The 13784-nt window shown below is 41.3% G+C and overlaps 1 protein-coding gene across 1 annotated transcript in view; it reads left to right on the top strand.

Annotated features, from left to right (window-relative positions):
- abca12 (ATP-binding cassette, sub-family A (ABC1), member 12) overlaps nt 1-12915 on the top strand; it is a 52641-nt gene extending 39726 nt beyond the window's left edge. Inside the window, exons 50-70 of the mRNA XM_018732341.2 lie at nt 771-897; nt 1936-2182; nt 3382-3471; nt 3730-3829; nt 3941-4068; nt 4545-4632; nt 4901-5009; nt 5769-5823; nt 6079-6256; nt 6695-6810; nt 7379-7538; nt 8376-8629; nt 8832-9036; nt 9327-9436; nt 9618-9768; nt 10106-10240; nt 10441-10544; nt 11475-11567; nt 11731-11836; nt 12011-12148; nt 12633-12915. Coding sequence (XP_018587857.2) covers nt 771-897; nt 1936-2182; nt 3382-3471; nt 3730-3829; nt 3941-4068; nt 4545-4632; nt 4901-5009; nt 5769-5823; nt 6079-6256; nt 6695-6810; nt 7379-7538; nt 8376-8629; nt 8832-9036; nt 9327-9436; nt 9618-9768; nt 10106-10240; nt 10441-10544; nt 11475-11567; nt 11731-11836; nt 12011-12148; nt 12633-12740 — 2802 coding nt within the window. The 3' untranslated portion in view covers nt 12741-12915. The remainder of the gene's footprint in view (nt 1-770; nt 898-1935; nt 2183-3381; nt 3472-3729; nt 3830-3940; nt 4069-4544; nt 4633-4900; nt 5010-5768; nt 5824-6078; nt 6257-6694; nt 6811-7378; nt 7539-8375; nt 8630-8831; nt 9037-9326; nt 9437-9617; nt 9769-10105; nt 10241-10440; nt 10545-11474; nt 11568-11730; nt 11837-12010; nt 12149-12632) is intronic.
- Nucleotides 12916-13784: the final 869 nt, after the last annotated feature.

The following is a 13784-nucleotide window of genomic DNA, read 5'->3' as shown; positions in this document are numbered from 1 at the left end:
CAAACAGATTTAGCCGCTTTTCAGTGATGAGCATTGAGTTGTTTAGATGGCTTTGGTATGGAAAACAGATGAAGTAAATTTATGGAAGTTTAGTAACAGTAACCACTTATAATCACACCTCTTTATACAAGTTTGCTGCTAGACAAGGAGTATAGATTGTTTTCGACAGACCACAAACTGATCTTGTTTAGCCACATAGTTAATTTAGCCACTAGTTCTTTTTACATCTGTTTTTTTACACTGTTCACATTTTGAAACAGTTTACCTTGCATACAGTAAATTTTTACTAAAATAAAAATATAGCTATGCTGCTAAATATGGCCCGTATAATGCACAAAAAAACCTGTATTCTCAAGCCAAAGACTCATTATGTGAGCCAGTATTGAATTTTTGTTTTGATCCTGTTATGAGAGAAATGAAGGTGTGGTTGTTTAAAGCTTTTTTCCAGGAATTTACTATTCTTTTTTTTTTTATTATTATTTTTTGCCCCGTCCTGGGTGTGTCCCCTCCCCCTCCGGCCTTATGCCCTGTGTTGCCGGGTAGGCTCCGGTTCACCGCGACCCCGTATGGGACGAGCGGTTCAGAAAATGTGTGTGTGTGTGTATTATTTTTTGCTGCATACAGTAAAATGATTGTAGATTTTAATTTGGTTCCATTACTTAACCAAAACAATCCAAACTTTCACATCTTCAGCTGCCACAGGTAGCAATTGACAGACACATTGTCAACCCCGGAACTACATGATTTAGTCCAAATCCTCCACTCTGTAGGTTTTTCTTCAGCTGACCAAAGATGAGAGAGAGTGTGACACAGGAACGTCAATCTCCATCACACACTCGGCGATGGATGTGTCCGCTGCCAGAGACGGCGTGCTGGACGAGCTGTCGGACACCAACAGTGAGTCTTAACTAGTTGCCTGGAATGTGAAATACTGGCATTGTGAGACAGCCTTAGCATGTGATACTACTTGTTTTGGACCTGGACCACTGCAATAAAATAACTGCATTTGTAAACAAAAATCTTTAAAATATCTATATATTGCAATAATGTTCAGAAAAAGCCCAGCAGAGTATTCTGAAGTGCAGTGCTTTACTCAAGCAATATCCATTGTGTCACTACATCAAAATATACTGTGGGAATAAGCTCCTTAAACACTTTTATTTAAACGCTCATGCTGAGCACTCCATATGTCTCCAATACTGAATGCACTTGACCCCCGTAATAATTACCTACAACCCTCACAACGTGCCTGTGGTACAACGGTAGCTTCTGTAAAAATGTTCAAAGTAGTTTTTATTAACTTTGTGTTAGATTGAAATTAAAACTGAGAGCTAAAACTTAAAAACTGCTTCAATATGACTGAAAACTAAAATACGTTCTCCTCACATATTTAACATGAATTATTATTGATCGAGTCAGGGGGGCGCGGTGGCGCAGTGGCGCAGTGGGTTGGACCAGGTCCTGCTCTCTGGTGGGTCTGGGGTTCAAGTTCCGCTTGGAGTGCCTTGCGACAGACTGGCGTCCTGTCCTGGGTGTGTCCCCTCCAGCCTTATGCCCTGTGTTGTCAGGTTAGGCTCTGGCTCCCCGCAACCCCAAATGGGACAAGCGGTTCAGAAAATGTGTGTGTATTACTGATCGATTTATCGCATAAATGTGCTACGTTCATAATCTTGTTATTGATCACCAGCACTCAAAAACACTGGACACAAGCTGTAAACACAACCTAGTCTGTGTCCTGCTTTGTAGTGGTATATTTTACTTCTAACCAATGGCTGGACATGAAAATGCAGGTGACATTCACTGCACAGCAAATTTTCAAAAACAGACCATACACAAAAAAAAAATGCATTTAAAAAGAAATTAATAATTGGGAGAATGTTGGTTTGAGATAAATTTCTTACAGAACAGAGCTAAAGGTATACCCTGTACTTCCAGCGCTGACCGGATCCCCCCCCGTGCGAGGCTTGGCCCTGTTCGGTCAGCGAGTGGCAGCAATGTTTCTAAAGAGGGCGCATCACTCACGGCGGGACTGGAAAGGCCTGTTTGCACAGGTCCTACTTCCTACCCTGTTTGTCATCGCTGCCATGGGTCTGGGCTCCATCCAAAGCAACCTGCTGGACTTCCCTGAAATGGAGCTCTCGCCAGCTCTTTACCGCTCTGCACAGTCGTACAGCTTCTTCAGGTTAGCTTTTGCTCACATCTTTGCATCTCACTAGGGTAAAGTTCTTCCACTAATTCTCCTGGGCTGCAGGTTCAGACATGCGTTTGAATCCAGCTCAGTGCTGTTGAGTTTGCATGTTTCCTCCCACAGTCTGATGACACAAGTGAATTGGTGACTCTAAATTGCAGTTTGTGTGTGTGTGTGTGTGTGTGTGTGTGGGGAGAGGGGGGCGGCCGCTATCCAGCGATCTGTCTAGGGTGTACCCTTCCCCAACCTTGCCCCCAACACTTCAGGAAAAGGCTCTGCCTCATCGCAACCCCGCTCAGAACAAGCGGTTATTGAAATTGGACACATTTTATTTACCATGCACATTTTTACAATCAGATTATTGAAAAATGTTTTTCTGAGGGAACTCATACCCTAATTTTCAGAGTAGTCAAAATGGAAATTATCATTTATAATACATTTCATGTTTTTATTTAACTAATACTTTTCTCCAAAGCAACTTACAACCAGCTACCCATTTATAGAGCCAAGTAAATTTACTGGAGTAATTAAGGATAAGTACTTTGTCCATGGATACTGCGGGAGTCGGTGAGATTTAAACTAACAACCTTTGGATGCAGAGGCAGCAGCTCTAACCACTGTGCTACCAGCTGTTAAAATTATTGATATTAATACTATAAATAATATTGATAGTGTTTGATAATATAGGGGGGCGCGGTGGCGCAGTGGGTTGGACCACGGTCCTGCTTTCTGGTGGGTCTGGGGTTCGAGTCCCGCTTGGGGTGCCTTGCGATGGACTGGCGTCCCGTCCTGGGTGTGTCCCCTCCCCCTCCGGCCTTACACCCTATGTCGCCGGGTAGGCTCCGGTTCCCCGCAACCCCGTATGGGACAAGCGGTTCTGAAAATGTGTGTGTGTGTGTGTGTGTGTGTTTGATAATATTAATATTGATTAAAATGATTGTTCTCATTAAAGAACGATAACTAAGACTCAGTAGTGTATCATCATGCAGAAAATCATACTGTTCAATCTCCTGTGCTGTAAAACCACTCTTACCACAAGTGAAATCATGCTGTTTTGATCCAGATGTCAAATTGACAAGAGAGATGTAAACATTACCAGCATGTCATGTCTGTTGTTGCTACGGTTAGTGCATCGTGGTTTCTTATACCTTCCTTACTGTGTATACTGAATCTAGACGTTTCCTTGCTTACAGCAACCAGAATGCCAACTCCACAAACCTGGTGGACACCATGCTGTCCTTCCCAGGAATAGATAACGTGTGCCTGAACAATCCTGATGACACGTATGTATTCTTCTTCCATCCAGTGAAAATGTGTCAGTCAGGGCCTGTAGAGGTACCTGCCTCTGTCACTCCCACTCTTAACCTCTTCACTCCTACGTTCACTGATTTTACTGTAACTTTGAATGATTTTTTTATTGTTCTCAGAGTCTTATAATTATGGGAGTATAAGACCACATAGTGGAAATATTAATTTGCATCATGTCATGATTCCATTTCTTGTAATTATTAGTATGTCTCATTATGGGATTGACCCTTCAGGTTATGTCTGAAAAGTGACACTTATGAAGCTGATGCTTGGATGTCAAGTGGGAATGCTTCAAGTCCGTTTGTGTCATGCCAGTGCACAGTGACAAAACAGGTTAGTGACAGATTGAGGCTACTACAAACTCAATGATAATAATAATAATAATAATAATAATAATAATAATAATAATAATAATAAGCTTGTTTATTATGGCACTGTTTTCAGGTCTGTTCCCGTGACAACTACCAGCCCCCCCACAAGAAAATTCCATCTTCCCAGACTGTTTACAACCTGACTGACATCAATGTTGAGAACTACCTATTAGCAACAGCCAACAACTTTATCCGAGATAGGTGAATATGATTTTTGTAAATATGTATTTATTCCAATATTTAATTAATTTTATTTTAACATTTACTTTTGGCCTTCTTACATTTTGGGAAGAAATCACAGATCTTTTGGTTATAATAATAATGATAATAATCATCAGTATCTGTCTTGTGCTGTACTTGTAAAAAACCATAAAACAAACTTTTTTCACTACAGTAGCGAATATGATTTTATAAGAGAGAGAGCTCAACTGCTACATGCATTTAACATCAAGGTTATGCACCAGTGTAACACCAGACTGCAGCAAAAGCGATTTTGAGTAAAAACAAATTCTAGTGAAAAACTATCTGTATTAATAAGCCCTTGAAAACAATTAATGAACCAAACTCCTGAAACGCCACACAATGTTCAAATGGGCAGTTCTGTGAGCCTGTTTCAGTGGTTTGGTGACAATACTACGTTGATGGACAGATACAGCTCAGTGTCTTACTCTGTACAGGTATGGCGGCTGGGAATTTGGTGCCTCCCTCCCTGCAGACCTCAAAATGGGCATCACAGCTGTGCCTCCCAACAGAACCCTCACTAAGGTTTGTGAGATAATCATTTTAAGATGGTTTTGATAAAAGTATCAGTTGCGTGAGTGCAACTGTGAAAATATCCTCCACTTGCTCACTGGGAAGTCACACATGTCAGACGTTGAGGATTACCTGTACTGTCAAAGATGAAAGAAACCATTTTCCTCTGAAAGCATTTTGCCAGAGATACTAGTAATATCTTCATGTCAGCAGTAAAGAACAGCAGTTGCAATTTGTCTACTCCAAAAGTGTTTGCCTCTTCTCTCTGGCCTTCCTCTAGGTGTGGTACAACCCAGAGGGTTACCACTCCATGCCGGCCTACCTCAATAGCCTCAATAACTTCATCCTGAGGTCCAACCTCCCAGCAGAAAAGGACCCAAGGCAGTATGGTAAGCCAAGGCATCTCCTCATCCTCTAGAGCCTCCTACGTAACAGTAAGAACAGCTAATCTTATGTCAACACTTTGGGTATTGCACTAGTGAATGGCAAGAAGATGCAGCAATTAAAGGTGACAAATACATTTGATTTGTGCTGGTGTCACACTAAGCGTTATAACACTCAGACTCGGAGGACTGGCTTGTATCACAATTCATAGTATTACAATGTAGTGCTTGGGGTAGCATTTCATATTGTAGTTAGGGTTGCTTCCTCTGGGCTCAGAGGTCATTGATTTGAATCCCACTTCCTGCTGTAGAACCCATGATCAAAGGTATTTGCCCAGAGCTGATACAGTGAAAATTGCCCATATAAATGTATATCCCTTGTGGCCCTGGCTCTTCAGAAACACGAGCCATAGTAGGGGCTGCTAGAAAAACACATGCCTGGGGGCTGAAATTGGATTTAACTTCTACATGAGCTTGACAGTGATGGAGCTGTTTGCTGTGGTTTGTCATTACTACAATTAATACACACACACACACACATTGGCTGAAGCCGTACAATCATCTGAAAACAGGATGGCTATGAAGGTGTTTTCTGAATCCACTCTAGTGTCTGCTTTTGCCCAAAGGAAAGATATGTTTGGATTATTAGCTTCTCATGTAGTAAGTACAGAGTGGGTTTTGTAAGATCTTTTCCCCCCACAGGAGATACAAGAAGTTACGCAAGCGTCTTTAATGTGGTTTCAATCCCTCTTTTGTTCCCTGCAGCAATCTCTGTGTCCAGCTATCCGTACCCTGGCCAGATGCAAGATGATGATATCATGTAAGAGCAAAACATCATGTCCTTCCTGTATTGTAGAATTAGCTACAAAACATCTAAAATTAGATAATCTTCATTTGGTCACTACATTAAAGCCTCTGTTTTCACTGCATTTCCTTTTCCTGCTAAGACCAGTCTAATATGTGCCCACTGTGTTACTTCAAAAAAAACGACTAAAGATTGCATGATGACAGCTGTGAAGCCATAATACAATGTACAGTAGTTACATATTGTGACTTTTAACCTTTTTTGTGGCAGAGTGAAGAGTCTGGTTTACATCATGGTGGCCCTGTGCATTCTCACGGGATACTCCATCATGACAGCAAGCTTTGTCATCTGTGAGGTACAGGAACACCACAGTGGATCCAAGAGGCTGCAGCACATCTCAGGCATTGGGGAGCCCTTCTATTGGGTCATCAACTTCTGTTACGACATGGTATGTACACAGTACCTTGCCTTCCAATTTGCAATATCAGTAAATAAGTAAATTACTATATTAAAACAGTACAAACTTTCTAGTAACTTCTATTCATAAAAGCAATATATAAAGTATAGGACCATTTCTAGCTTGCAAGGGATCAGAATAGGAAGAATACTGTACTTTTATTCATTGGTTTTTCAAGGATAAGAATATGTATGACCTCCTCTCAGGGAAATACAGAACACAGTGGCTTTCTGCTGAACTAAATCAGTTCTATCTGGTTCACTTGGCTCAGCTTCAAAGGGCAAATCCTTATTGTTGAACCTGAAGCACAGCAAACTTCACCAACTCCATGCTCAACGTGTACAGTATAACGACTGCTCATCACTACGTTTCCTCCTCCTACAAAAGGACGCATTGTGTTTAGGAGTCTGTAACGGTTCCTCTCTACAGGCTCTCTACATGGTTCCTGTGGCTCTCTCCGTCGCCATGATAGCTGCCTTCCAGCTCCCAGCATTCACTGCTAAGCAGAACCTGGCTGCTGTCACACTGCTCCTGGTGTTGTTTGGGTAAAGGCTGCTCTTCCGCTCAATCTCCTTCCTCTTCTGACTCGGTGACACATTCTCCGTTTCAACGTCTTAAACATAAGGTTTCACTCACATGGGGTCACCATATCATGCAGTAATAATGTAGACAATATAACCATTCAAGTAGTGACAATTCGATTTTATGAGCACCTTAATTTTCATTTTCACCGATGAGACCAAAGACACCATGTGGTTTTCTTCACAGTTATAGTTTGGCTTCTGCTGCTGTAAGATTTCACCTCTGTCAGCCCTTGTCTGCTACTCGGAACATGTTAAAATAGTTATCATAGCCCAAACTTGACATTAAATTTCATAATTTGTCCATGTTACCAGTTTAATGTCTATGTATGTGACACACATGCCCCACCCATGGATTTATTAAACAATTTGATTCGGAAAAAAACAGAAATGGTTTTGGGTGAGTTAGAAAGGCTTCCTTTCCGATAATAAATGGATACGAAGTTATTACGTTAAAGATACCTTTTGTGGGACAACAGAGCAATTCAGTGTTTACTCTAATACCAGACCTTTTTTAATTCCCTTTCTGCAGTTTCGCCTCTTTCCCTTGGATGTACCTACTGTCAGGAACTTTCAAAGATGCAGAGATGGCCTTCATCAGCTATGTCTGCATAAACCTCTTCATTAGCATCAACACTATCATTTCCACTTCCGTGCTCTACTTCGTGTGGCAGCTCAACAACAATGATGAGGTAGGGAATTTAAAGAAGAGTTACACCTTTGTAACAACTGAATTTATACTGAAAGATATTCTGTAAAGGGGGGCGTGGTGGCACAGTGGTGCGGTGGGTTGGACCGAGTCCTGCTCTCTGGTGGGTCTGGGTTCGAGTCCCACTGGGGGTGTCTTGTGACGGACTGGTGTCCTGTCCAGGGTGTGTTCCCTCCCCCTCCAGCCTTATGCCCTGTGTTGTTGGGTTAGGCTTCAGTTCCCTGTGACCCCCATATGGGACAAGCGGTTCAGACTGTGTGTGTGTGTGTGTGTGTGTGTGTGTGTGTGTGAGAGAGTGATATTCTGTAAAGGGGGTGTGGGGTGGGCCTGGGGCTTGAGCCCTGCTTGGGGTGCCCTGCAATGGACCCCTATGCCCTGCATTGCCGGGCAAGGCTCTGGCTCTCTGCAACCCTGCTCGGAATAAGGGGCTATAGACTTTAGTTGGATATCTAGTGACCATAACAATAATAATAAAATACACACGCACACACAGTCTGAACCGCTTGTCCCATACGGGGTCACAGGAGCCTAACCCCACAACACAGCGCGTAAGGCTGGAGGAGACATACCCAGGACGGGATGCCAGTCCATCACAAGGCACCCCAAGTGGGACTCAAACCCCAGACCCACCGGAGAGCAGGACCCGGTCCAACCCACTGCACCACCATGCCCCCCTCATAATAACAAAATATCATTTCAAAAATGACTGTTATTTCTCCATTCTTGAGCCAATGATATGAAATTTCAGACATGGATATTATTGCATATGAAAATGTAAACTGAGTCTCGCTCTCTTGTCTTTGCCCTCTTTTTTCCGCAGAGGGCCCACGAGGTGTACCAGACCCTCAGCTATGTGTTCCTCATCTTCCCCCAGTTCAGTTTTGGGAATGGCCTAATGGAGCTGGCTCGTGTTGACATGCAGGCACAGATTCTTAGTGCCTATGGTGTGGATTCCTACACAAACCCCTTCAGCATGGATGTCCTAGGCTGGATGCTTGTGGCCCTCTTCCTGCAAGGCTCTGTTGTCTTCTCCTTGCGCTTGTTACTCAACAAGTTCCTCCTGCGTAAGATAAGGTCAGCTACTTGAGAAAGAGACACAGACAAAGATGTTCTGCCTCCTCCAGACACTAATTCAACCCGCACTCAGGTCCACAGTATAATGCTGATAAATAATGGTTTGTAAGCTTTAAAAAGATGATTTATAATAGATTTATAGGATGAAGGGTCAAATTTGATACCATCATGTGAAATTCCCTTTCCTTCCATTGTCTCCCAGGAACCTCATTTGTTCTAAGAAAGTGGTCCCAGAGACTGACTCTTGGGATGAGGATGAGGACGTGATGATGGAGCACCACCGTGTGGCTAATGGTGGTGCCAGTGGTGACCTACTGCAGGTCAACCAACTGCGTAAGGTCTACCAGCACATGCGAAAGAAGATCCAGGCAGTGCGAAGGCTCTCTGTGGGCATCCCAGCTGGGGAGGTGAGCCTACAGCCTCATGTGAGGACTGCACAGTCTATTCATACTCATCACTTCAGGTTTCTGCTGCAACCTGGAAAACTAGCTCCTTCGAGTGCTAGGAAAGGATGTTTTGTGACCATGTGTCACATACGGTGAAATTTTGCTATTTTCTTCTACAAAAATGTGAAGGTTAAACATGGCAAATTTATAACCTGAACAGTGCACTTATTTGCCTTTGGCAAATGCATAATACTTGAAGTGTTGTTCCTGTAAGGTGGCATCAGTGCAGTCCTGTGGGTGTTTCATTTCAGTGCTTTGGACTATTGGGGGTGAATGGCGCAGGGAAGACTACCACCTTTAAGATGCTCACTGGTGACATCAGCCCCACGGACGGCACAGCGCAGATCCGCAGCAGCGATGGGTCAGTCCCGTCAGCAGCTGCTTTGCTGCCATAACACCTTCCTTTACAGCGGTGTGCCCGCATGACTCAGTAGTCATATACTGTAGTTTTCTCATACAACACTATCTACTAGTTTGTAAATAGCAGGAGAAATAAGGAAGGTGAAGTTCTCAACATCTCACTCTACCCGCGGGACCTCTAGGACAATGGTGGACATCATTGACTGCCGTAGCATGGGCATCAACATCGGGTACTGCCCTCAGGTGGATGCACTGGATGAGCTGCTCACGGCTGAGGAGCACCTGTACTTCTATGCTCGCATTCAGGGTATCTCCAGAAGGGACATAGACCAAGTGAGTGCCTATGCTTTCAGCTTCAGCCTAGACAGTAACTGATGTGACACAATACTCTGCTCAAAATATCCAGTTGCTGTGCTTATGCTTTCAGATTACATTTAAGAGAAAGCATTTGGAGAAATATTAAAAAAAGTTTGAATAAACTTGTGTTTTATAATTCATAATAATTGAAATAAAATAATGATATAAACATATTTAAAGAATTGTAGTTGACCAAATTTTAACAAAAAAAGTATTATACTGTTTACTTTATATAATGTTAAGGGGATATTCCATGATCCCATGCTTCCTCACAACTGAGTCAGTAACTGATTTTTCTGTCCACCCTGTCAAGGAGGTGAATTACCTCCTGAGGAAGCTGGAGCTGGACTTCCACCGGAAAAAGATCTGCGAAGGCTACAGCTGTGGTACAAGAAGAAAACTATCTGCTGCAATGGCCCTGATTGGTCGTCCTCAGATCCTGCTCATGGTACAAACCCTACCATTGTATACATCCATTAAACCTTCCCAGAATTCTCTGCAAGATATCAAACACCTTACAGTCGACATAATGTTAAAATATGGTGTGCATGCTACAAGCGCATGTCTTGAATCCTAATGGCAGCTCCCTCAGAGGACTGAGCTCCCAGCATTCATCTCATCTCATCCTGCCATTTTTCCCCACCATAGGATGAGCCCAGCTCGGGCATGGACCCACGCTCCAAGCGTCACTTATGGAGCATCATCTCAGAGGAGGTGAAGGAGAAATGTGCTGTGGTACTGACTTCCCACAGGTATGCTGTTCCCTCCCCTCTTGCCTGTCTCAGTCAGAGTACATTGACATATATGACATATACAAGGATGTATTTGTTCACCAATATATGAATCTTATTTAGCAGTACAGGTGGTCTCCAATTTAGGATTTTTTTCGATTTTACAATGGTGAGTTGGAAATAGACATTCAGTATAATCCGTACTTCAACTTTTGAATTTTGATTTTTTCCTGGGTAAGTGATATGTGGTGCGAGACTCTCTCGCGATGCTGGGCAGTTTCAGTGATCCGCATCTCCCAGTCTGTCACACAGAGATGTGTATTAAATGCACTTTTGACTTGTGATATTTTTGACTTATGATGGGTTTCACGGAACATAACCCCATCGTAAGTCGGGGACCACCTGTGATTTCATTTTCATTCCTTATTTTTCAACACATATTTGTGTTTGCAGTAATGAGAACCATAAATGTTTGTGCCTGCAGTAGTGATAATACATGTATTTAAATACAAACACTTACCCTGTGTTAAGTTGTTCTGATTACTTAAAAATCATTATTTCATACAGTAAATTTACAGTAATAGTGTACGTGGACTGGCTTGAAGGAGACAACAGTTCTATGTTACATTTCAAAAAATTAATAACGAAAGCATAGCACATCTCCCCGTCTCTCTCACATAGCACTCGGCACAGTTTTCACATGTGGTCTCCGTTTATCATGCAACAGACCATATGAATGACAGTCTGAACCAACTAACGAGAAGTGGTATCAGTCTCAGACTGTATATGTGAAAAGCCTGATATTAGAAGACAGTAGCAGGGAATGAGGGTATGGTAATGTAATATAGTAATACACTTCCGCACTGATTGCATCTGCATGTTATTAGAATGCACAGTGTGCAGAGTCAGTTACATACTGCAGCCATTGGTGTGTGTTGCTCTGTATCTCAGTATGGAGGAGTGTGAGGCTCTGTGCACACGCTTGGCCATCATGGTGAAGGGCCAGTTCAGATGCCTGGGCACCTTACAGCACATAAAGAACAGGTAAGAGCAAACCTTGTCTACTTGCACTACTAATGCGAAGGCACCTGTGGAATCTAGTAAACATTTTATTTGAACAGTTAGGTCAATTATTCACAGTAATAGTCATGATGATCGTAACGGTAGTAGACAGACTAAAGTGCATGTGTTTCTTGTGACATAACAGATTTGGCAGTGGATTTACAGTCAAGATGTACCTGGCTGTCACCTCTGGTGATGTGGATTCCATCACCAACTTTATGCAGTTCCATTTCCCCGGCACGCACCTGAAGGTAAGAGTAAGAGTAGTCAATATATAACACATGGTGACATGTAGAGTAAATGTTACTGTGTTCAGTTTTAGCTACCAGGGTAAGGGTTGGTAGACATACAGACATACTCTCCTTAATTGCAAAGTGCTCGTCTGTTGGCACAAGTGTTTAACTGATCTCTTCTTCTCATTTAAGGAGCAACATTTATCAATGGTGGAGTATCATGTGCCCATGGCCCCGGGTGGTGTGGCGGGCATCTTCCAACAACTGGAGTCTCACAAGGCTGCCCTACACATCAAACACTTCTCTGTCACCCAGACCACACTGGATGAGGTGAGTGCTTAAGAGCACATGGAAATCCATTCTGGTGTTTAAATTCCTCATCACATAAAAGTACTATGAAAATAATGTCATGGAACATTTGTTCTTTAATAGAAAAAGTTGAGTATTGATTGAACAATTGATTTTTTTTTTTTTTTTGTCTGCATTGCTCTGAAATTCTGCTTGAACTTCAGTTAGTTTAAAATATTATTGTTCATATTACAAGGCTGAATGTTGACATTGCCCATTTTCTGCATCCACATTGTATGCCTATTGCAGGGACATCTGTAGATGATTTGTATGTATCTTTTGAAATCCAGAAAATGGTACTAACTTTCATGGGGTTTCAATACATTTGCAAAGCACTGTATATACGCTATATATACTTTGCATGTCTTGGAAACACATGGAATTAACATTGGTTAAGGAATCTGAGTGGAAAAGAAAATTTCTGTCCTTTACATGTAATAATAGCAGCTGCTGTTGCTTCCTACAGGTGTTCATCAATTTCGCCATGGGGAAGGTGGGCATCGAAACAATTCCCATTGATAGTGAGGGTTCAGACTTGGACAGTCTGGAATCGACAGAGGACCTGCGCTCATAGACATGCGCACCACCTTTCTAGCAATGTTTAATGTTTTATTAGTGCTAATGGTTATTTTACTCAATAACTGTTTTGAAGGCACTTTTATTTATAAACGCTTTTCACATATTAGATATGGCTTATGCTTTTTTAATAGAAATTTATACTACAGACCTGTACAAATAATGGAAAAATGTGTGAAAATAATTTTTTTCTTTTTATTATTTCTGAGTGTATTTATCCATTGCATTACAATGAAACAATAGGAGGTTGTACGTTTCTCTGAGATGTACGTCAGAGAAACGTGTCTTCTAAATGAATAAATGTAATGTAAATGAGGTTAATTAGTTCAGTTCTGAGTGTTTCTCATGGTAATTGGGAAAGTATAAATACTGTGATATAAATACAGATTGTTTTCAATTTTTTTCCTATAAAACATTCAAATACAATGAGTGCCACTAATTTAAAATTGACCTCAAACAGCATTAAATGTGATTTCTTTCATTTTTTCTTATTTGAACATTTTTATTACTAATGCTACTTTTCCAATGTCTATAATAGAATTTTTATAGAACATTGGCAACTCTTCACGTATTATCTGGTATTTTTAATTTAATTAAGTAATATTGTATGATTTTCTGATTTTAAAGTTCTCAGATTCCCATATTTGTAGATTTTGTCACATCCTCTTGTTGTCATAGTTAATCAGTTAAATTATTTTTCTGTGTTACTTAGTCTTATGAAGATGTATTGTACTTGTGTTTACATTTATGCAATATTTTTCCACAAAATTTTTGTCATGTCAAAGTTGTAATTAAGAAAACTCTTAAATGAACATATTTTGTATCCTGTCAAAGGTTGTCATTAGTGCTTGTATTTCAAAAGATCCATGAAAAATATTAAATAACTTTGAAGCAAAAATAGACAATCTCCTTTGAAAAAAGCACAATTACCTGACACAAAAACACAAAAATAAATTAGTGCTATTTTATTTTATACCAAATTGTATTATGTATGTTCTGCATTATAAGAGATTGTGGACAAAGCTAAAAAAAAAAAATTAGT

This window comes from Scleropages formosus, chromosome 1, assembly GCF_900964775.1.
Source record: "Scleropages formosus chromosome 1, fSclFor1.1, whole genome shotgun sequence".
NCBI classification, from domain to species: Eukaryota; Metazoa; Chordata; class Actinopteri; order Osteoglossiformes; family Osteoglossidae; genus Scleropages; species Scleropages formosus.
Note: the sequence above shows the minus strand (reverse complement) of the source record. Positions and strands in the feature narration are given on the sequence as shown.